The following is a 25809-nucleotide window of genomic DNA, read 5'->3' on the forward strand; positions in this document are numbered from 1 at the left end:
ACAAAGGCATGAAAGTAACTATGAAAAATGCAAGAAATAAGAGTCTCACTCACTTTAGTATCGAGCTCTGTCCCTTGTGTCTTTGATCCTGTAAAATTTAAAATCCTCATGAATGAAAACTGCAAGTAATAATTTTTCAAATAATAATCAAGAATGAAGCAGTTTGGGCACCAAATCATTTTTGGGTATATCACAGCCACAAAGGGAATATATATATAGCTTGCAGAAGGCTTGCAAGACATGATACCCACCACCAAAACCACCTTATACTACCACATCACAGCCCATCTTTATCACCACCAACCACTATCCTCCACCACTAAAAATCATAACCCATTACAGCCTCCCCACTGAGACCACTCCGTGTGAACCCGTAAAATTCATGTACGAAAAAATCAGAATCAAAACATGAGGGAGAGAGATGAATCATAAAAGATTGGTCGAGATGATGTGAGAATTAGGTCAAATAGAAAAAGATTGGAAAAACTTACCTAGAGTTTTCTGTAGTTCTTCTAGTATAGGCTTCCCGCTGATTTGCTGTAATTTGGTACGTAAGGGTGGATATTCGTCGTTGACCGGTGACTTCTTGCGATGTTGTTTGTTAGGTACCTTTGTTTTTCTGATAACGGAAGGATTCTCTTATCGAGCGTAGTTACGTTCGATCTGATGACAGTGGATGCGATTTTGAAAAGGTCTTCGGTAATGGTGACGCCTCTTATCCTGACTTCGTCTTCTTCCTAAAAAGATGCAGTTGTACGAAAGGTCGGAACTTTATATGTTGGTGTGTACGGTGTGGAGGAGTTTGTATTTGAAATTGTCATGATCAGAGGGACGGTTTGAGAGGAGGATCGGCGTAACATGATTTAGGGTTTGTAGATAAAGACGACTAATTTAGGGTTTTTGTGAGTTATGGTGAGTCTAGGAATAAAAAATATTTGTTTAATTCCCAATGAGTAGTTGTATTGGATAATAAGTTGTACATGAGGTAGTAGGTATTATACCTCTTAAATTTCAAGAAATACATAATATGTTTAATAAGATAGTTAAGATATATATATATATATATATATATATATATATATATATATATAACTAAAAATGTTTGTATTCGCAAAGCTTATACAAATCAAGTTTGTCAGATCTACTTAACAAAACTCCTTTATTAGCTAAAGCATGAAAGTCAAGTTGGTGCTATAGGAACTTGTTGATATAAGTAGATGTATTTGATTGAAATTTAGTATTTGGATATTGTAAAAATACAAGCAACGTATATTGTAATGAGCTTATATAATGGATATGAGTCTTTCATTAAATAGCTGTTGTGTTCTATATTAGCATGTTTAAATCCTTGAATAACTAGGTTATTCTAAATGTCTATAAGCGTTCATAGTTGTGGGAGAATCTGTGAGGTAAGACTAATATGAGTGGATTGGTTGATTCTCATGGAGTTGAGAATAGCAAGATCTGCTACTAACTTCGTAGATACTTGATTAGGAGAAAAAGTGTGGACCTGACCCGCATCAAAACCACTTTCTGGACCGTAGTCATGAGTGATGTTTTGATCAAGGTTTGTATCTTTGTATTCTTCGACCTAAGATAGATATTTGGGACTTAAAGTGTAGGAAACGTTGCGCTTTGACATGGTTTAATGTTGTTCCATAAAAGGCAATCATAAGGGCCATCGTTGGGTATGACATAAACTACATGATAGGCGTATGTAGTCAAGACGGGATCTGTTTCTTTTATTCGTTGAAATGTAGACATCTAAGGACTTACTAAAAATTTAACATTAAATGAGCTTGATGGTTATCCATATCTCATGTTCAAAATGATGTCTAAAACAAATGAATAACCAATACCACACCTTTACGCCGTGTTCTCGAGTTTTTTTAAAGAGTGAAAGCAGAGGAAAGGAAAGGAAATAGAAGGAAATGTGTGTTCTTGAGTTTTTTAGGAGGGGGAAGTAGGGAATCAAGAGGAATGAGATGTTCTCGAGTTTCATTTACGATATGAAAGGAAAGGAAATTGAGAGATTAGGAGGGGAAGAAAAGCTTTTTTTTCTATGATTTCTTTCCTCCCACTTTTGAGATGATTGGGAGGGAAAGAGTTCTTAACCTTCCCTTTCCTTACCCTCCCTTTCCTTCCTAAAAAAACTCGAGAATAGGGCGTTAGTAAAAATTGTAGCATAGAGCTCCTGGAATTGGCTTTTAATAAGATGACACCCTTACTAGTAGCCCATTTCTAAACGCCACGTACTGTCTATATTAGTCTGTAATGAATCTTGTGCAAGTAGGAGATTGTTGAATCTATATGCCCAAGAATCATTATTGAGTGATATCGTTAATAATATATCACCCTATAGGGTCACACCTTTATCAAGTTGGCACATTTTGTATATTTATTATTAATATGATTATTAATAAATAATATCAATTCTAGTATTTAATTAGGGAATAATTATTGTTTTGTGAAAATAATAATTATAAGAGAGTATAACTAGTTAATATTTTATATGGTATGAATTAATAAGTCATGCACAACCTTTTGAACTATTTGAGTCCTTTTGTCTTTACCTAAAGACAAAGTTTATATTTTATAAACTTTGAGTTTATAAAATTTAAACAATTCATCTCCTGTTGTTAAGCATGGTCGAAACTTGATGAATGCATGGGAAGTTGCTTGTCAACCTCCTTCCTTTGTCCCCCATTACCCTAAAGTAAGGTTATTACTTTAGGTCACGTTTAGTTGGTAGGAAAAGAATAGAATTTGAGGGGAAAAGATTGTAATTCCCTCGAATTCATGCATTTGGTTGGGCTTACACGGGGGGGATTCTTAAATGAAATAAACTTTCCACCATATGGAGGAAAGTGAATTCCTACCAAGGTTGGATGGAAAACTTTCCTTCTCGTCAAGGAATGTGGTAGAATACAAAAATACCCCATTTACTTATCAGAAAACCAACACCCACTACTAGTGCAACCGACCACCAACCACAACTACCACCGCCACCTACCACCACTGCTACCACCACCACTGCCACCACCACCACCACTGCCACCAGCCACCACCGCCAACGCCAACGCCACCGCCACCGCCATTACCATCACCTGCGACCAACAGCCACCCGCTACAACCACCACCATCACCTCCACCACCATTACTACCACCCACCACCATTACCATCGCTGCCACCACTACCACCTCCACTGCTACCGTAACCGCCACCACCACCAACACTACTGCCGCCTCTACCACCACCACTACCACCACCGCCACCCCCTCTATTGTCACCAATGCCAATGTCGCCGCCACCGCCACCATTACCATCACCCACCACTATCACCACCTTCACCACTACCGCTGCTACCTTCACCACCACTTAAAACATCCAAAAGTATGGTCCTAAAAATTTCAATTTAATAATAGATAAAATAGTATTTTCCCATAACATCCAAACATTTGAGATAAACCAATGTATGAATTTGTCATAAATCAGAGTAAAACATCATACCAGAATCTCAATGGTGTGTGCGATGCAGTCATCCCGAGCTCTTCCCCTTGGAATCGGAAGTACATGAAACATAAACTAAAAATCGTAAGCACAAAGCTTAGTGAGCTCTCCCAAAATACCACATACCATACATATCATGCAATAATGAGATACGGGCACCACCCACACTCAGATAATAGTGAGATACGGGCCCCGCCCACACTCGGATAGGAATGAGATACATGCCCCGCCCAAATGACATAAATATACAAGCACATACAAGTATCACACAGACAACAAGTATAATAACATAACCAAACAAAGGTCGGCCTTGGTGCCTTAGACCCACTGAACCCGGTGAGGAAACTCACCTCGAATACAGGAAGGTAGCTGAATTGAACCCCACTCCGAATATCGACTCTACTCAACCCCTAAACATAAAAGATTTCCTTAAGTTTAGCACAAAATGCCCAGAAGCCCATTATAGGTCAAAGTTGGTCAAAGACTAAAGTCAAAGTCAAAGTCAACACTCCGAGTTGACCCAACTCGCCGAGTTCATCCATAAACTCGTCGAGTTTATCCATCAGTCTGCAAAGTCGGAGAAACCAATCCAACTCACCGAGTTTTTCCATAAACTCATCGAGTTCTCTAGAAATTCAACATCTTAATCCATTAAGCCGTCCTTAACGAAACTAAGAGCTTCATGAATCAGATCTTAACTAAAATGGCCTCAAGAAGGGTAAAGTTTCCAACTTTACCCCTAAGAACCACCAAAATGTGTTCAAAACCCAAACCCTAACCTTAAAAGGGTAAGGACTTAATATTTAAGCACTAAATCACCAAAGTCATAACCCCAAACTGTAGATCTGGCCGTAAAAGCTAAAAGACCATGGAAAGTTTCCAACTTTACCTTCAAGCATGCTTAGAAGAAGCTCAAATGCTCAAAAGGAGCCATAAGATGGACTTAATGAATGCATGGAGCCCTTAAGACCATAAAGTTGGTACCTTTATGCCAAAAGAGATCATTGGGATCATGGATGTGAAAGAATAGCACTTGGGACGTCCTACAACCCCATCAATCACCCAAACATGACTAAGATCATCTAAACTAACCCAAAAAGAGATCTAATCACATATTAAGCAAGGTTAGAAGTCTATACCAGAAATATAATGGAAATGGTGCAAAGAATCAAGATCTAAGAGCTCCTTCTTGAACCACCACCTTGAACCAAGCTTTTCTTCCTTCAAAGAGCTTCAAACACACCAAAACACACTCACAATGAACTCATAACACTCAAAAGGGGCTCTAGGATTTCGATATTAGGGTTAGGAGCCATGGAGGCCGGAAATGAGGCCAACACCAGGGATTTAAGGTGTTTAAATAGGGTGCAAAACCCTAAATTAGGGTTTCCACCCTACTGCCAACTCGCCGAGTTGAGGCACCTTAACTCATCGAGTTGACTCATTAAACATCGTGGACAATACAGCTTCAACACGTCGAGTTGAGGCTTCCAACTCGACGAGTCCTCCAGGAAAATGCAAGAACTTGAAATAAAATCATACCAGAAACAAGGAGTTACACCATCACTACCACCACCACCACCACCATTAGCATCACCCAACACTAATAACATCGCTGCCACTACCACCACTTCCACCACCGCCACCGCTACCACCACCATTGCTGGAATTTTACTATTTTTATAAGTTAAATAATGTATTCCAGTTCCTATAAACCAAACAAAATTTGGAATTATGTAATATCCCAAAATTCAAGACCAAAAATTTCATTTTTAATTAAGTAATTATAAAGCCATTAGTATAAAAAACATCCATCGTGTCATCCCATATCAAAACCGAAGTGTCAATAGTCAAAACATGTCATAATAAAACATCATCAGAGTATAACTCCCAAGAATCTCATGTGCGGAAATCATGGTGTGGTGCGTTGAAATCATGCCGGCTCCTTTCCCTTCGAAGAAGAAGTACCTGAAACCAAAACTGAAAACCGTAAGCACCCCCATCATACCACATACCATACAATAACATATTGCTACTAAAGGCCATAAACTTCTCAAAGAAGAGATCTAGCAAATAAATAGTCAAGGTATCGACTTTATACCTCCAAATGGTTGTAACAACACTGAAAATCCCATATCTAGAGCTTCTCCCTTCGACTTTGCACCACCAACTTCACACTCCTTCAAGAAAAGAACCAAAGAACACTATTTAGACTCACACACAATCAAAATGGGGAAAGAGGCATGATTTGAGTTTTCTCTGGGCTGAGGGGATGATGAGGGAGGCCATAATGAAACATTAAGGCCTTTAAATAGGGTGCGAAATCCTGAAAATTAGGGTTTCATTTCTGCCAGCCTACTCGTCGAGTTGAGGGCTCTCAACTCGTCGAGTAGGTTTCTTAACCCGCACCCCAAATTATTTCTACTCGACGAGTCTGGGGCTCCCAACTCGTCGAGTTCCTCAATGAAAGTGAATAAATTATGATTTTAAATATATACCAAAAAACCAGGCATTACAAATTAATTCTAATTCCATTTCCTACCAACTAAACAGGATATGGGATTGGATTCAAATTCCTAACATATTCCTTTTCCAATTCCAATTCCAATTCATTTAGAAAAATTCTGCGAACCAAACAACACCTTACATTATAATATGGGGTTGCTTTTGCTTTTGCATGAGTATATTAGAGAGTGTTTTGCATGGTCACAAAATCCGAACAAGTCATAGCCTCAATGGCTGGGGCTCCTAAAGTATCACTGACTGCCTCCCACCAGTCTCTAGCCCGCTCTCTCAAACAACCAGCAGCAAACCTGACCTTTGACCCCTCAGGGCGGAAGCTTGTCACCTGCGCAGACTCAATGTCCGCGATATATCCCCTCGCCACAATGGGGTCCTTCACCCCGCTGAAGTCTGGCGCTCCGAATCCCCTGAAATCCTTAAAGGAGAGTGTGCAAGTCCCTGACTGGCCAGGTGCCATGTCACTCCAGAATGCCCTAAGGCGATCATCCATCAGCTCAATGATACCCTCCTTGATCGACTCGAAAATCACCGGGGTCGCCTCAAGGTTGCCTCTCATAATCTCAGATGCAATGAACTCGCACAATCTGTCATCAACTGGCTCGGAACCTGTACCCGAACCTGACCCAGACCCTGAACCTCCTGCTTCATGACGTGTCACCACCATTCTGAAACAAAACACACATTTTTCAGGGTCATACAAAACATCGAGATACCTTACGCACACTACCAGTTCCTTGGTTTAATCTCAGTTCTCCTAGACTCAAGTATGGATCCTCTGCTTTCAGTAGTATGGGCCCATACTACCTTCCATATTTATCCGTACTTTCCTCAAGGTTCGCTTTGACCTCACCAAGTCCCTTTCATTACTAATAATCGTTGCACTAATCTCATCCTAGGCTTACCCTAGGGTAATCTCCGACCTACTCTCCGCCATCAACTCCATAAGAAGTCCCTATTATCTCTCCCTAACTAACTAGCGAATACCATTACATATTACTAAGACCAGATAATTCTTCGAATGAGAGGTCCTACCCTACAACGGTTGGACTCAGACAAGAGCTGTGAAATAGGGCTAGACCTAACCTTCTGAAATTATTTAGTCCTCGTAATATGTAGCTTAGCGTATTCTTTTACTAGCTAATTAAAGATAACTAGAACTCGTAAAAGAACAAAGCAAGCAGCATTCGAGCATTGAGTAACCAAAACCAAGCATATCCTAATCAAACCATCATATTATTGACTAATCATTACTATCATGCAAAGCACATTCAGTAGGCATACATGGCATCCTTCCTAGATCCTTATCCTAATCTAGCATGCAGTTCAATAAGCACATACAATATACATACAAGGCATCCTTCGTAGATCCTTAGCCCTAATCTAGCATGCAGTTCTCATAATCATATCATATATCATAGCAACATGTATGGGTATCTTGGGGAAAATTTACTTCAGCTTGGCCGATAGCACGCATCACACCCTTTGTTCTTTCTCAAAACCTTTAATTTTAATTTTTAGAAAAATTGTTTTCATTTGTAAAAATTTCTCAAACCTTCGATTTGAGTCTAGACACCCCAGAAAGTGTGTCTGAATCCCTCAAACCAAGGCACTGATACCAACCTGTAACATCCCAAAATTCAAGACCAAAAATTTCATTTTTAATTATGTAATTATAAAACCATTAGTATAAAAACATCCATCGTGTCATCCCATGTCAAAACCGAAGTGTCAATAATCAAAACATGTCATAATAAAACATCATCAGAGTATAACTCCCAAGGATCTCATGTACGGAAATCATGTTGTGGTGCGCTGCAATCATCTCGGCTCCTTTCCCTTCAAAGAAGAAGTACCTGAAACCAAAACTGAAAACCGTAAGCACCCCCATCATACCACATACCATACAATAACATACTGCTACTAAAGGCCATAAACTTCCCAAAGAAGAGGTCTAGCAAATAAATAGTTCTGCAAGACTTTGAAAGAGCTACCATTGCTGATCGGTTATCTTAAATGGCACGTCATCTTAGTTCCGCGAGACTTTGAAAGAGCTACGATTGCTGAAGTCATACTTTCAGTTATAGTTATTAGACTTATCCAATTGGGAGACTGTTGGATAAGGTGTCTAAGTCCATAACTATTTCTGGTATGTACTTGACCCGGTTGGCATGGTCCATTTGGGTTGCATGGCATCATGACACTTGGATAGACAAAATGAGAAAAGGACACTTATGGTTTATTAACATATTATAAGTTCTAATATATTAATAATAATATTATTTAATTAGTATTGATCAAGAATTAATTTGGAATTAATTTTGTGATCAAAAGAGACTAATTAAATATATGGGGTTGATTGTGTAAATCATCCATTCTTATATAGTGGGCTAATGATCCATGGTTTATTGAATTGGGCTAAAACCCATAGGGTGCTCCATGGATGGTCCATGGAGGTTAAAACCCATGGATCATGGAGGAAATGAAAAGCCATGTCAATTAGGGTTTACATGGTGTAACCCTACTTGTGAAACAACTATAAAAGGACCCCATGGGCTACCAAAACTGATACTAAGAGTAGAACAAGAGGGCTAGCCGATTTTGAGTGTGTGTGTACTTCTCTCAAAGTTATTCCAAGAGTTGTGGTGTTGTGTGAAACACTTGAGGAATCACATTTGGGGTGCTAGGCTCTCAAAGTTCTCAAGGAATCCAAGCAACAAGAAAGGTATGTTCTTCTACTAGCTTTTATGTTTCTAGTTCCCCATGCCATGCTAGTTAGGTTAAGAACCTTGGAAAAATCAAAATTGCATGTATCTTAGTAAAACATAGATCCAAGGTTTCTAGGGTTGCATGTACATCTTAGGAGTGTTAGAATGCTCAAAACTCTGAAGTGGTATCAGAGCCTAGGCTTGTTTTCTTGATACTTGATGCAAACTTGTTAAAAAAAGTCGAAAAACTTGTTGTCTGATCAGTGAACTCGCCGAGTCCATGGGGGGACTCGACGAGTCCATGTATATATTCATCCTACTCGTCGAGTAGGTTGTTGCACTAGGCGAGTAGGAGGCCCAGAGTGCAGTTTTTCGAGTTTTTAAGCTGAAATTGGACTAGAATCATTACACTAAACTGTTTTGGACTTATAAAACCTATTTTTGATGTTGTAATGATTATGCTAATCCAATTTCAAAGGCTATTATCAAAATTTCAAGTTTTGTATGTGTTTATATTAATCTTGACATTGTTGATATGGATGTTCATGAACTTATGAGTTTTAGTAGATCATAGGAATTATTTGCAAATAGTTTGTTAGTTTAATTCGTGATCTTGATGTGTTTTAATGGAATCCATAATTTGTCCTCAAGTTATGGATTACCAAAAGTCACTCCTTTTAAAGTCCATTAATGAACACATAGGTTACAGAAAATGAAGAGTCTTCATTTTAATAAACTAATAACTCATAAGTTATGAAGTTGAAAAGTTTTGAATAGTTACAAAACTTGCCCTCAAGTTTTGGAACATGTAAAGTCACTTTAGAAAACTTTAGTTCCAACCCCTAGAATTTTAAAAGTTAAAATTCAACGCTTATACTTTATAGTATTATAAGTTAATATATATATATATATATATATATATATATATATATATATATATATAAGATCAAGTCGTTTTACCGTTAGTAGGCCTCCTTCATGAAGCCGGTCTATAAGGGGGGTATAAGGTTGTTGCCTATAAAATGGAAGCTTAATGGGTGTCCACTCTCACCCACCGCTTCCTTGACTGGTGGAGGGTCGTTAGCCGAACGGGTAGGACAATGACTTTAATTCTCATTAAAAGTATAATGATTATTATAAAGTAACTAAATGTTTTATAAATTCCCAATCTTAGCTACCTTAGGAAAATGTGAATATGGTGCAAACCCATGAAATTACACTTTGCACCTTGCTTAAGTCGTTAGTGGAGCGTGTGTGGTTAACCGGCACACTAACTTGGATTTAACAAGGTTGGCAAAGGGTGGCTTAAGGTTTATCATAGATCGGTGGAGAGCGTGTGGTTAACCGACACATCGATTAGGTGATAAACATTAAGAGTACCAAGTAATTTGCATGGTTATTCACACCTTGTTTTGCGATCCTCGGCATCCCAGTCACAAAACGTGAAGGGCACATTCGAGATTGAAACATGCCATTGAAAAGTTCAATGAATCTCAAAAGATCTAGGAGTTTTCAAAACCAATTAAAACCTAATAACTTATTTTGTTTTTCATGGTGGAAATTGGTGAATCATCATTCACCTACCTTCAAATATTTTATAGTTTGGATTACGGCATCCCTCTTCTAAGTTATAAAATATTGTGTTGGGTCCTAGCCTTAATATTACATTTGGGTATCTTATTAAGGATTCTATATCTAATCTAAACTTGTCTTTCTTCTTTTTCAGATGTCTTCCAATAATGTTGCTTCTGGCTCAAACCCTACCGACTGCTTCTCTCTCATGAACCTTTGTGGGAGAGTCATCTTTGATGGGACTAATTTCAATGATTGGATTAAGAACATAATTATGGTCACTCGCTATGAGGACAAGGAATATGTCCTCGACAAGGAGCTGAAGGATCTTGATGAGTCTACTGCTACTTCCGAGGGGATCACTGACTCTAGGGCACATGAGAGAGATGCTACCAAAGTGGCATGTATCATGTTGGCCACTATGCCAACCAAGCTCCAAAAGTCCTATGAGGAATTTTATCCTTTTGAGATGCACCAGGATCTGATGGAAAGATACCATCAGAGTGTTCGTCAAGAGCGATATGAAATAATCTCCTCCATGATAACAACCCGAATGAAGTATGGTGAACCCATCACGGGCCACATGCAGAAAATGCAAAGATTCGTGGACCGTTTGATGAAGTTGAATGTGAACTTCCCCGAGGAGTTGGCGATTGACATAATTTTGCAATCCTTACCTTCTTGTTATGATCAATTTCGAATGACCTACCACATGAACAAGGAGGAAGTTACACTCAGCAAGCTTCAAGGACTTTTAAAGACCGCGAAAAGTGGTCTTAAAGGTAAATCGGTTGTTAATACTCCTACTTCTACCGCCGCCCCCGTTCTAGCTATCAGGCAAGGTAAAGGGAAGAAGAGGAAGAGCCCTTCAAAGGGTACCAAGGGAAAGTCCCTTGATGGCTCCTCTTCAAGTAGAACCAAAGGTGGTTCTGTCACTCCTTCTACCAACCCTAAAGAGGCTGAATGCTTCTATTGCCATGAAAAGGCGCACTGGAAGCGAAACTGCCCAAAGTACTTGCAAGATGTTAAGGATGGGAAAGTGAAACCCAACCATGCAGGTATTTACACTATATTGTCTAATAACTCACCCTATTCTAATTCTTGGGTCCGTGATACAGGTTGTGGTATTCACATATGTTCTTATTTGCAGGGACTAAGAAGAAGTGAGAATGTGGAGCATGGGAAGATAAACTTAATCATGGGGAATAAGAAAGCTTCACCTGTCACCAAGATTGGAGTTTATTCTTTGTTGCTAAGTAGTGGGTTAACATTAGATTTGAATAAATGTTTTTACTCGTCTGAAATGGCGAGAAATATTATTTCTTTTCATGGTTTGTACAAACAAGGGTTTACCTTTTCGTTTGATAATGAATGTGATGGTATTAATGCTTTCTTTAATAATGTTCTTTATTTTAAAGCATTACCTTGTGATGGTGTATATGAAACTGTGTCAGTTGTAGATAACCTAGGAAATAATGTGTTGTGTATTGATTCTTCCATTAGCTTGGATAAAGCATCATTATGGCATTGTCGTCTTAGACATGTTAACAAGAAACGAATAGGCCAACTCCAAAAGGATGGAGTCTTGGAGTCATTTGACCTAAAGTCAGATGATAGTTGTGAATCTTGTTTACTTGGAAAAATGACAAAGTCACCCTTCACTAGTACTTGTGCTAGGGGTGAAGGTTTGTTGGATCTTGTACACAAAGATGTGTGTGGACCCTTCAGAACCGCCACAAGGGATGCTAACCGCTTCTATGTGACTTTTACTGATGATTACAGTAGATATGGTTATGTCTACATAATCAAGCATACGTTAGAAACCTTTGAAAAGTTCAAAGAGTTTAAACAGGAAGTGGAGAATCAGCTGGGCAGGAACATTAAGATGCTTCGATCCGATCGAGGTGGTGAGTATCTTAGTACAGAGTTCCTTGACTATCTTAAGGAATGTGGGATTGTCTCACAAGTGACACCTCCCAGAACACCACATCTTAATGGTGTGGCTGAGAGGCTTAATCGAACCTTGTTGGACATGGTTCGTTCCATGATGAGTCGAGCTTCGCTACCAATCTCATTTTGGGGGTATGCCTTAGAGACTGCCGCCCATATCCTTAATCTAGTCCCTACCAAAAAGGTTGCTAAAACACCTCACGAGATGTGGACTTGGAAAGTTCCCAATTTGGACCACATCAAGATTTGGGGTTGCGAGGATTTCGTGAGGCGCGAGACTCACGATAAGCTCAAACCTCGGAGTGAGCGGTGTATTTTCATCGGCTACCCACAGAAATCCTTTGGTTACCTATTCTATAGACCTAGTGATAATGTGGTCTTTGTGGCAAGGAGAGGTGTCTTTCGCGAGAGAGAGTTCATAAGCCAAGGAAACAGTGGGAGGCAAATTGACCTTGAAGAAATTCAAGAGTCAAGTGGTGAAGGAACCTCAAACCCTAGCAATCAACCTGAGGAGGAAACTCCTATTGATCCAACTGACGAGTCTGTACCTCTGAGGCGTTCCATGAGAGTTAGGAATGCACCTGAGCATTACTATGGTTTCCATATTACTGCGGAAGGTGATACACTTATCAGTGATAGTAGACTGGTAAGTTTAGATGAACCTAACAGCTACACGGAAGGCATGGCAGGCCCCGAGTCTGCTAAATGGAAAGAGTCTATGGACAGCGAGATACAGTCCATGTATGACAATCAAGTTTGGAACTTGGTTGACAATGTACCAGGTCGTAAGACAGTCGAGTGCAAATGGATCTTCAATAAGAAGACCGACATGGATGGTAAGGTACACACTTATAAGGCGCGACTGGTTGCAAAGGGCTTTTCTCAAACTCCGGGAGTTGACTATGATGAGACCTTTTCACCAGTAGCGAAGATTAAGTATATTAGGGTTATGCTAGCCATTGCTGCATTTCATGACTATGAAATATGGCAATGGATGTCAAAACCGCTTTCCTTAATGGAAAGTTGGCTGAGGATGTTTACATGAGTCAGCCAGAGGGTTTTGTCAGCACCGAGTACCATAATAGAGTGTGTAAGCTTGACAAATCCATCTATGGATTGAAACAAGCACCTCGCAGATGGAATCTTTGTTTCGATGAGAAAGTCAAAGAGTTTGGCTTTTCGAGGAGCGAAGATGAGTCTTGTATATATGTCAAGGCTAGTGGGAGTATAGTTAGCTTTTTGGTATTGTATGTGGATGACATACTACTCATAGGAAATGACATCCCAACTCTGCAGGAGGTGAAGTCCTGGCTTGGGAAGTGTTTCGCTATGAAGGACCTTGGAGAAGTTGCCTATATCCTAGGGATAAGGATTTTGAGAGACATGAGTAAGAGACTAATTTGACTTAGTCAGAGTACCTAATGGGATAAGGTGCTGAATAGGTTCAGCATGCAGGATTCCAAGAAAGGAGAGTTACCGATCCAGAGTAACGCCAGATTTAGTAAGACTTGGAGCCCGAGTACAGAGGCTGAGATAGCTTAGATGAGTCGAGTACCGTATGCTTCAGCTGTAGGCTCGATCATGTATTCTATGACGTGTATTCGTCCTGATGTGGCCATTGCCTTCAGCATGGTCAGCAGATATCAGGGGAACCCTGGCAAGGCTCACTGGACTGCAATAAAGAACATTCTCAAGTACCTGCGGAGGACTAAGGATTGGGTCCTTACCCTCGGTGGGAGTGATGACTTGAGAGTTGTGGGGGTATAGTGATGCTAGCTTCCAGACTGATAGGGATAATTTCTGCTCTCAGTCAGGCTGGGTCTTTACCTTAAACTGATGAGCAATTACTTTGAAAAGTTCAAAGCAGGAGACAGTGGCTGATTCAACTTGCGAATCAGAGTACATAGCAGCAAGCGAGGCATCAAAGGAGGCGATATGGCTGAAGAACTTCATTGGAGACATTGGAGTAGTACCAACTATAAAGGAGCCTATGGAGATTTTCTGTGATAGTGAAAGTGCAGTTGCCTTAGTGAAGGAACCAAGGGATCACTGGAGATCCAGACACATCGACAGAAAATATGATTTCATTAGACATCGTATAGAAGAAGGACTCCTCGTGGCAAAGAGGGTATCATCGGATGAGAACCCAGCAGATACCCTCACGAAGGGACTGGGTAGGGTTAAGCATCTTCAGCATGCGAGGCGCATTGGGCTAAAGGATGATATTAGTTTTAGAAATTAGATAGATTTTGAAATTTGTAAAGTGTAATTGACATTTGATGATAAATAAAAGTTGTTGTTTATTTATAAGTAAAGTGTTGCTATCTTCTGTCAATCGTTTACTTTTATTTCATTTTTGCATGTTTTGACTTCCAGAATAATTATGTTATGGTATATCATATTATTCAAACCATCCATAGTTAATCATACTTTGGAAGTAGGTAATGAGGCAAGACTGTCATGAAGGGTCTGCAGTTTGTCTGGGACAAAGGGGCTGCAGTGTTCATGAGTACTCCTGGAATAGTGATTCGAGTATTGGATTCAACCCACGCTCACTTGTATCACTTCATGGAATTTATCTAGAGTGATTGTGAGACGGTAATATCATATAAGTCTTCAAACCTAGAGATATGAGTTGTTGACTATGAGTTGGTTATACATTGATTGTACGAAAACGCATTGGTAACTCGATGTTATAAAACATACCTTTGTGTATGATTTAACAAGTAGTAGAACAAGAATATGAGTCGAAGTTGATCTGTTCCTTTTAGTCCTTGGAGGATAAAAAGCGATATTTGGGCCCCTCGATGATTTTGTTTTGACCTATGTATTAGGCCCGGTCATAACTAAATTGATGTGTTCGATTAAGTTCTATGTCAAACAAATCGGAAATCGGGAAACAAACTGCTGGAAAATAAGTACGACATTGTTCCATGTATTTGTCCGGCTGATATCTTGAGAGCAGAGGATTATATGATCGCCTATCTTAAATGGCACGTCATCTTAGTTCCGCGAGACTTTGAAAGAGCTACGATTACTGATCGGTTCCTGAAGTCATACTTGCAGTTATAGTTATTAGACTTATCCAAGTGGGAGACTGTTGGATAAGATGTCTAAGTCCATAACTATTTCTGGTATGTACTTGACCCGGTTGGCATGGTCCATTTGGGTTGCATGGCATCATGCCACTTGGATAGACAAAATGAGAAAAGGACACTTATTGTTTATTAATATATTATAAGTTCTAATATATTAATAATAATATTATTTAATTAGTATTGATCAAGAATAAATTTGGAATTATTTTTGTGATCAAAAGAGACTAATTAAATATATGGGGTTGATTGTGTAAATCATCCATTCTTATATAGTGGGCTAATGATCCATGGTTCATTGAATTGGGCTAAAACCCATTGGATGCTCCATGGATGGTCCATGGAGGTTAAAACCCATGGATCATGGAGGAAATGAAAAGCCATGTCAATTAGGGTTTACATAGTGTAACCCTACTTGTGACACAACTATAAAAGGATCCCATGGGCTACCAAAATTGGTACTAAGAGTAGAACAAGAGGACTAGCCGATTTTGAGTGTGTGTGTACTTCTCTCAAAGTTATTCCAAGAGTTGTGGTGTTGTGTGAAACACTTGAGGCATCACATTTGGGGTTCTAGGCTCACAAAGTTCTCAAGGAATCCAAGCAACAAGAAATGTATGTTCTTCTACTAGCTTTTATGTTTCTAGTTCCCCATGCCATACTAGTTAGGTTAAGAACCTTGGAAAAATCAAATTTGCATGTATCTTAGTAAAACATAGATCCATGGTTTCTAGAGTTTCATGTACACCTTAGGAGTGTTAGAATGCTCAAAACTCTGAAGTGGGAGGCCATAATAAAACATTAAGGCCTTTAAAATAGGGTGCAAAACCCTGCCATCCTACTCGTCGAGTTGAGGGCTCTCAACTCGTCGAGTAGGTTTCTTAACTCGCATCCCAAATTATTCCTACTCGACAAGTCTGGGGCTCCCAACTCGTCGAGTTCCTCAATGAAAGTGAATAAATTATGATTTTAAGTATATACCAGAAACCAGGCGTTACAAATTAATTCTAATTCAATTTCCTGCCAACTAAACAGGATATGGAATTGGATTTGAATTCCTGACATATTCATTTTCCAATTCATTTAGAAACATTCTGCGAACCAAACAGCACCTTACATTATAATATGAGGTTGCTTTTGATTTTTCATGAGTATATAAGAGAGTGTTTGCATGAGTTTGAAGTTAGTTTTTTTAGTGAAATCTCTGTCTTTCTACCTCATGGCCGAAATTTCTTATGCTCTCATCATCTCTCATTTTGAAGCTCGTTTTTTGATGATTAGAAGCTCCCATGAGTTGTCTCCTTTAGTGATTATTTGAGTTAAGTGCTTAAAGGATTAAGAAACTCAAGAATACAATAAGGAAATAGCATTCCAATTGCCTTAATTCTGATGGTGGATACTTGTAGAGAAAATCATACTCTTTGATTTTTCTATCTTCATCAACACCCCAAAACCCAGTGGGTTCAAAAGCTTCAAAGGTTGTCTTTCTGAAACACTCTTTTGTTGTTTTTGTACTATTAGTCTAACCTTTATAAATGGATCCTAGATAGTTTGGTTTTGTTAAAAACGTAAAAATAAACTTGTTATTTTAAAAGCTTTCGTTGCAGGTTTTTATGAAAAACACACTTATTGTGTATCAAAACCCATCACTCCCCTCCTACTACTACTTCTCTTCCTTACGAGGAACCTCCCCCTCACCCGATCCATCACATGCATACTAGATCTAGAAGTGGAATTATGAAACCCATTGATCGTCTTAATTTCCATTCCACATCTATTTCCGTCCCGAGGTCACATGTACAAACTTTGTAAGATCCAAACTGGCATAACGCCATGAATGAGGAATATAATGCTCTTATTACAAACAGTACTTGGGTTCTTTTGTCGCGACCACCAGGCGCAAATGTGATTTGTTCTATGTGGTTGTTCAAACATAAGTTTAATGCTGATGGGCCTCTCTCTTGCTATAAAGCTTCGTTAGTGGCTGACAAGCATAGTCAGCAACATGGGATTGATTGTGATCAGATTTTTAGTTTAGTTGTTAAACCGAAAACCATACGCACCGTTCTTATCCTTGCTGTCTCCAGGAATTGGCTCATTCACCAGCTTGACATGAAGAATACATTTCTTCATGGTCATCTTCACGAGACCGTTTACATGCACCAGCCTCAGGTTTTTCGAGACCCGCAACACCTAGATTATGTTTTCCACATACATCGATCTCTTTATGGCCTCAAATACGCCCATCGGGCTTGTTACCGACGTTTCGCTCTATATGCCCTAAACATGAGGTTTCAACACAGTCTTACCGATCCATCTCTATTTGTCTATCATCATGGAGTCGGTACTGCCTATCTTCATCTATATATATTGATGACATTATACTGACCGCCTCCTCCATAGTTCTTCTACAATATATCATCACTCAGTTTAGCAGAGAGTTTGCCATAACTGACCTCGATGCTCTCAATTATTTTCTTGATATATGTCACCCGCTCTCCTCAGAGACTCTTCGTTTCTCATAGAAATATGCATAGAGATTCTTGTGCGTGCTCATATGCTTTAGTGCAATCTAGCTCATACACCTGCCAAACTTTCTCATAAGCTGTATGTCACTGGTCCACCTCTCTTTGACCCGACATTTTATCGCAGTCTAGCCGGTAAACTTCAGTATCTTACTTTTGCTCGCCCGGATATTGCTTTTTCCGTTTATCAGATTCGCCTTTTCATGCATGATCCCCAGGAGCCTCACTTTCACAAGCTTAAGCGCATCTTGAGCTACATTATAAGGACTCTTTATCATAGCCTGCAACTCTATGTGTCGCCCACATTCGAACTTCATGCATACTCTGATGTTGACTGGGGTGGATGCCCAGTCTCTCGATCGTCACTCAACATCATGATATTGTGTTTTTCTGGGTGCTAATCTCATTTCGTGGTCCTCTGAGCGTCATTGAGTTATCTCTCATTCTAGTGTCGAGGCAAAGTATCGTGGCGTTGCTAACACCGCTGCAGATACATGTTGGGTTCGTAACCTACTTTATGAGCTTCGACGTCTGCCCGACAAAGCTACCATTATTTATTGTGACAACATCACCCAGTTCAACATCAACTCACAAAACATATTGAGATTGACATTCATTTTGTGCGTGAACTCGTAGCTCGAGGCCTTATTCGGGTCTTCCATGCTTGGGAAAATAGTTCTATCAGCTCGGAGGTTTTGATTGTCAACTGGAAAAAGCAATGGTAATGCGGTTTTGTCGAGTATCACAAGTACCCATCGAATGTCAGGATTATAGCAGAGTAAATAAAAAACAAATATAATTTAACACATTGGATTGTCGAATTTGAATATGGTATGGATCATAGCTAACAAAGTGATCGGTGTGTACTCCCCAACCTTGGTTACTTTGTATCAGCAGCTACACCAAATAAGAAGGGAGAATTTCGTATATACCCTTATTAAACGTCATAATATCGTATTTACCCAGCGTAAACTCTAAATATCGTATTTGCCATTCTTAATGTTTTAAAATATCGGATTTGCCTAAATCTAGTTTTTAAACATTTTTTATTATTTAAAAATCATTTTTTTTAAATCAGAAAAAATCACTAATTGGACCATAATACCCTTGCCTTCTAAATCACAAAATACCTTTTTCCTGAGACTTCGACTGGACGATCAACAGAACAACGAATTGTCGCTGTGTATTTTTTTTTCTGCCTTTTCCTCGCCTAATATGTGTTGCAATCCACATGTAAGTTTATGATTTTATTTGTTAATGGAATATTCATTCGTGATTAGAAGTAGTCTTTGTTTGCCTTCTTCTCGCCAAGTCTTTGTTGCAGTCAAGTTTATTGTTTTATTTGTTAATTGAATTTTCAATTCGTGATTACAAGTATGGATGACATCAAATTTTTTGAGGATGAGTGATCAGAATGAATTTGGAGTCGGCTACAATTAGCAAAATTTTTGTTTATTTTCTTTGTCAATTAAAAATTGAATGTTTGATTACAGCTAATGAACTAATATGCAATTTATTGGTTCAACATTGTTAAGTTTAGATCAACATTATGATATCAACATTGTTTGTGTGGTCTTCTACTACTCGTTGTATAATCTTCGTCTGATTACGACATCAGGGCAAAATCGAAGATGGAGAAAGGGCAAGAAGGAAGACAACGTAATTAAACTTTTGCCTTCAATTTATACCTAAACGAAGGGCGTATATGGAAAGGGCATTGTGAAATTAACACAATGGTTTCAAGAATTCAACATTCTAGACACGTAAGTATTGCAACTGTTTCCAAACAGAGAGGGACATAAGGAAATGGAATAATTATCTGGTTCTTATCAACAATTGCAAGAAGGAAGTAATTGCAATTGAAGGAAGCGACGAGAGGCGAACAAGAGGCCGTCGAGAAGTGAGCGTACATCGACGATCATGAGGAAGACGGTTCGAGGAAGACGACCAAAACATAAAACCTGAAAGATTTTGGTTTAGAAAAGAAGGGTATTACCGTCCATTTAGACATTTTCTTTAGTTATAATGATTTTAAAATGTAAAAAAGACATTATTAAATAATAAAAATTGTTTAAAAAATAGATTTGGACAAATATGATATTTTAAAACATTAAGAAGGACAAATACGATATTTGAAGTTTAGACTGGATAAATACGATATTATGACGTTTAATAAGGGTATATACGAAATTCTCCCAAATAAAAATGTCGGGAAAGATCGCCCTTTTTGGCATCAGTATTTTTCCTAGCTAATGCCCACGTTGTCCTTTTTTCCCAACTTTCTTGTAGTGAAACTCGATACTTATGAACTCTCCAAAACTGACTTGCTATATGTTTTAAGCTTATATTTTTCTTTGAACTGAATTATATCAAACTTATGCAACTCAAATTACTTGATAAAAGTTAGATTCGTGTATTGATTTGAAGTTAACTGTTTACTAATGTCCAAGCTATATGCGTGTATTATCATGCAAATATGCAATACGATTATAGGAAAATCATGAATACAGATTACATGCAAGCCGGTTATTCATACATAGCTTATAATTAACATAAGAATACGTAAACTTGAGGTGCGAATTTATACAAGTTTCGATAAACTGGGTTAACTCATATTAATCCAGCTTGACGGGGTTAGAGGTCCATAATAACCATACCCTAGTTTAGCCATTTCATCTGCACCATTGCTTGCCAATCGACGGCTAGGATTAAACGGACTGCATGACCCATAAGCAAATCTCCATCTCCACGGCTGAACATCTTTTGCCTCCATCTCCGCCAACACCTTGTAGAATAGATCCACATCGCATGGAAGTGATATCGGGCCATCACAGTTGTGCCCGTATTCCTTTTCTGCATCTTCTAGAAGCATCGTGAACAAAGGATGACTTGCGTATTTGGTTTTCACGGCGAACCTTTGTTTACCAGGTCCGACACACACCGGAAAAAACCCCTCCGGTGCCATTTTCTTCTTCATCCTCTCCTTTCCGTTCCATGATCTGCTCTTCGGCAAACCCCCAACGCCGCCTCTATTGCTGTGGACGTGGGAGAACGATCGACACCGCTTCCATGTCTTCACGAGAAAGTTATTCTTTCCCGTATTTCCCTTGACTGTTTCCATCAGGTTGTGTGCTATTCTGAGGTTTAAGAAAAAAAGAAAACTAGGTACAGAAAAGCAAATTACAGGGGCTATCCTCTGTCGTAGGCCAAATCGGAAGTAGACCTCGTTCCTGGCTGAATTTTTATGGCCGTGGTGAACATGAATGAAGCAATTGACATTGAAAGTAGGATCATTGAGATCTGGTGAGCGACACGGAACAGTTTTTATAGCAGAGAGGAGATGAAAAACGGTTGCAAGCTACACCGGTTGAATTCCAACTCCATGACGTATTAGTATGCTCCTCATAATTACTCTCCAAAAATATTGTTTTTACTTTGTCAACGATCCAAGCCATCATACGTCAACTAAGTTTGGAATTAAAAGAAATTTTAAAAATCAAATAAAAATAAAAAGAATATGATATAATTTTTTAGTCTTTGAGCAAAGCCAACACATATATAGTTGACCTTCATATTCTTTGTTAATTGATTTTATTGTAAACAAAATGTGGGTTTGGTGTTGATAATGGAGTAAAGTATTTAGGAATTGAACTTGAGGACTAATATAAACCTTTATGAATTTAAAATATTAGACAATGTTCTCATTAGATTAACGGATAAATGTCCACCACACTCCATAATACCATTTTATATTTTGTTTGGAACAACGAAAGTTTCAATAAAGAAGAAACTAATATACGTTAGAGCAAGAAAAAGAAGATTACAATAGACAATAGAGACATGGCTACAACACCAATAATGAAATTTAAAAGTATCTATTATAGCTTTGTATTGAATTGAAATTTGAAAGTACATGAACAAATACACATGAATTTCATCGAGGAGTTTAGGAGCTGTGATCATAGAGTCCCGGAAGATCTTCAATTTTGCCACACACACACACACATATATATATATATATATATATATATATATATATATATATATATATATATATATATATATATATATATATAGGTAGGTTCAGGTATTCAAAGTAATTATTGTGTTATTGTATGCATAACTGTGGGCCAATCAAAATTTAAAATAAAAATAAATAATTAAATAAATAAATAAGGGTAAATAGGTAATTTGATAATTAGTTTCCACAAATAATATCCTATAATTATGGTAACCATTGACTTCAGCTACCTAGGTTTTCTCCATCCATCGTCGGCTTTTTAAAACCACCGTCTATTGCCGATACACTAGATCGATCCAGAGAAATGGCTCCCCAAAGGTACCAATGCAATTTGTATGTGTGAATTATGATTGAGGAAATGTGTACAAGCGGATGCGAAAGCACTGAAGAGGTTTCAACAATGGAGATTCCAAATTCCCATGGAGACGCACGACGGAGTAGAGATACAGATGTTACAAGCTCCGGCACCGATAAGCGAAGAAGATTGGATTCTCAAGATCAGGAGAATGTTTTTCAGCTTCGGTTTCAGTCTCGACGTGAAATTGACGTCAATTTCCTTGAGAATGTTGTTTTGACGGCGGTATATGGTGTTTCTGATCATGTTTCGTCGTTAATCTGCTCCATCAATGATGATTCGAGACCAGATCTAAAGGTATGAAAATCAAAATTCTAATAAGTACATCGATTGTTTTTTATCAAGTAATGAATTTGTGTTCGTTACATGTTGTAGATCTTAATTAATTCGATTGAATGTTCATTTACAGGCGGAATATCTTTCTTAAACCGAAATCTTCATGTCTAGTAACGACGGTTTCAGGTCAAATCAATCAATCACTCTCAATTATGATTCTGTTTCAACAATTTTTATCAGTTCCATCGTTTCGGATTATTCTATTTGTAGAAAACTCCACACCACTAAATTTTTGCGTTATGTTTGTTAATTTACAGTAAAGACATCTGCATCAAGCGTGGTTTCATTAGAATCAGAAGAAATGGAGTCGTTATCCACGTCTACTCCAAAGAAGAAGAATAAGACCTCAACAACAAACAAAGCTACTTCCAGTCATAAACCACCACCGGAAAAGTCTCCTTCTCCGGCGGAGCTTGAAGATTTTTTATCGGAAGCGGAAAAGTACGAACAGAAACGATTCACAGAAAAGTAAGTAGCTATGGTGATTTATTCATGATACACATACACCACTCTTAACGTGAACCTCCACTATTCCTCCACATGCACATTGTTGAATTTGGAGTACAATCATTATTTCCAACTAATTTTCGTTTTTACTGTTCATCAGGTACAACTATGATATCGTGAAAGATGTTCTGATGGAAGGAAGGTACCAATGGATTCGATTAAAGCCATAATCGATGGACCCATCAGCTGTCGAATTGAAAGGAAGCTGTCTAATTCTTTCAAGGTGTAATATTTTTGGTGAATTTGGAATTTGTTCTGATTGTCTAATTTTTACAGGAAATTGAAAGTTGTTTTGATGCACACCAAGCGCTCGCTAAAATGCTTCAACTGAATGGTATTTCTTCGTTTATAGTATTCTATCAGAAAAGAATGTTTTTATGATAATCATGAACATATTCTGTTAGAATGCCCTGAATTAATATAATTATTGGTAAATGAATTCCAATTCTATCAGAATGAAATCACGAATTCCAATTATGTTGGAATGGAATATGGATATTTTCTTAATAATTTATTCATTGAATTTGTTTCCACAGAAGCTGATGCTTGAAGAACGGACCACGAAATTTGAACGACGCCTCTTAGCAACATTATTCTTTTAGAATGAATTAGTGTATTTGTTAGATTTTGATGTTTTTTTTTCCTGATTTGAAAGTTTTTTAGTTTTATTCTTTAACAATAAATGTAATTCTTAGCAATTGTTACATGTATTCTATAAGAATTAATATAAGTTTTGTTTTAATTCTTCAATTGCTGGTTCGAGGATTTGTTATTCTACAAGAAATATGTTCAAGAATATTTTTATTATTTTATGGTTCTAGAATATTTTTATTTTTGAACATACTCAAACATATTCTGTCAGAATGTCCGAATTAAAAACCTTATAATTCGTAAAATCGGATTTTTAAAATTAATAGAATCTATGATCCCTTAAAATATGCAAAATTCCTTTATTAAATCTATATTAATTGACTAAAATACCATTCTAGTTAAATTAGATGGTATTTTTCGATTATTTTTAATTCAATAATATGTATTAATCATTTTCTTAAAATAAGTAAAATGATTGGCCCACATTTATGAATACAATAACACAATAATTACTTTGAATATAATAACCTAAGCACACACACACACACACATATATATATATATATATATATATATATATATATATATATATATATATATATATTTCCATAACAAGTTGACAAATTAGCACATAGAGCAAAGTGTGGAGTCCAAGAATGTTAGAAAAGTAAATTTTCAATATTGAAATATGACTTGGATTATTTTGTAGATCGTATTAGATATATTTTTCGAAATTTATAATTCGACCCTATAAATATGATTACACGAATTTAGACTTGGCATACACCAAGAAAACAATATGGATTTCAGACAAATACAAGATTGCAAAACACTGAAGACATTTATTTCTTTGTGTTCTCGTGAGAAAACAATTTGGCAGAGTAATAGTTTGAATTTTGTGTGTCTTTCTGCAACAACAAACACAATATATATATATATATATATATATATATATATATATATATATATATATATATATATATATATATATATATATATAGAGAGAGAGAGACCGTGATAGTTTAATTTGGGTTAACTCTTTCACCTAAAAATATTGTTTCGGTTGGGGCACCACCTTGCACCCTACAAGGGTGCCCCGTTTGACCTTACCATGGGTCCATCCCCTAGACACCGCGAGGTACGATTCCCGTTGGAACCCGACTAAGGTGATGCCCCTGAACTCATGTGCTCTTGATTCCACATTAACTTATCTAAGTGTGAACTTTGCACCTCTTATCTCATAATATAGCCAAAGTTGAACTCAGTTCGTCTCGAGTTTATCCTAACTACACTAAATGAACTAATGATACAAAAATTACAACCATTTATCCCCCATTTTAGTGTAACCCTCGAATAAATTAAATAATAAACATATAACCAAAATTAAGCATAAAAGAAAATATCTTGAAGATTAAAATTTCATATTAGTATAAGGCACATTTCAAATACTTGAACATATGAATGTCCTTAGGATTCAACCCATCAGCTGATTTCAGAAATTGAATATATTATGCACACAAGCTTATATGCAAATTCTAATGTTTTCACTTGAAACTATTAAAAGTCATGTCTCCTATTCATTCATGAGTTCATAAAAAAGCAAAATCGAAGCATTTTGATGCGACAAAACTTCACACCCACATTGGTAGTTATTCTAGTTCATGCATCTACGCATGCACTTTTGCAAAAGAAGTATTAAGATGTAAGCTTAATCTAAGAACATACATTGGGATGATGTAAACAAATGTCCTTCGAAATTTAAAAGTAACCTTTCTGTACTAAATTCAAATTCTAATGTTATATAAGAAGGGAATTAGGTATCTCACCCTTAGAGATATCAAATGAACCTTAAATTTATTCCGATAACTTACTTATTTAACAAGTCCCTAGCCAACCCCATCGTGAAGTGATCATCCAAATTTGGTTGACATCGATCAAAATCAACATAAATGATTCAGAGGTCTTTATTCTCAAGATTCATTATAGAATAATATTCGCTAACGACATACGATCTTATAAGGTCACATCCTATAGCAAGTTACTACTAATTAATTATTTATTAGAGTAATATTGATTATTAATAGATATCAACACTTGTATTTAATTGTTAAAACATTA

The 25809-nt window shown here is 37.5% G+C and overlaps 1 protein-coding gene and 1 pseudogene across 1 annotated transcript; one reads left to right on the forward strand and one right to left on the reverse strand.

The window, feature by feature from the left end:
• Window positions 1-20486: 20486 nt before the first annotated feature.
• LOC145105375 (auxin-responsive protein SAUR40-like) lies at window positions 20487-21002 on the reverse strand. The gene has a single exon (XM_079042493.1). It carries the CDS (start codon window positions 21000-21002, stop codon window positions 20487-20489), a length of 516 nt encoding a protein of 171 aa, XP_078898619.1.
• A 1300-nt stretch (window positions 21003-22302) lies between these two features.
• LOC145105376 (cyclin-dependent kinase inhibitor 7-like) lies at window positions 22303-23270 on the forward strand (annotated as a pseudogene).
• The last annotated feature ends 2539 nt before the right edge of the window (window positions 23271-25809 follow it).

This window comes from Lactuca virosa, chromosome 4 (genome assembly GCF_052849685.1).
Source record: "Lactuca virosa cultivar CGN04683 chromosome 4, Lactuca_virosa_CGN04683_v6, whole genome shotgun sequence".
NCBI lineage: Eukaryota > Viridiplantae > Streptophyta > Magnoliopsida > Asterales > Asteraceae > Lactuca > Lactuca virosa.

Coding starts and splice junctions, on each gene's coding strand:
- LOC145105375 (XM_079042493.1), bottom strand. CDS start 21,002: ATGGAAACAGTCAAGGGAAATACGGGAAAGAATAACTTTCTCGTGAAG.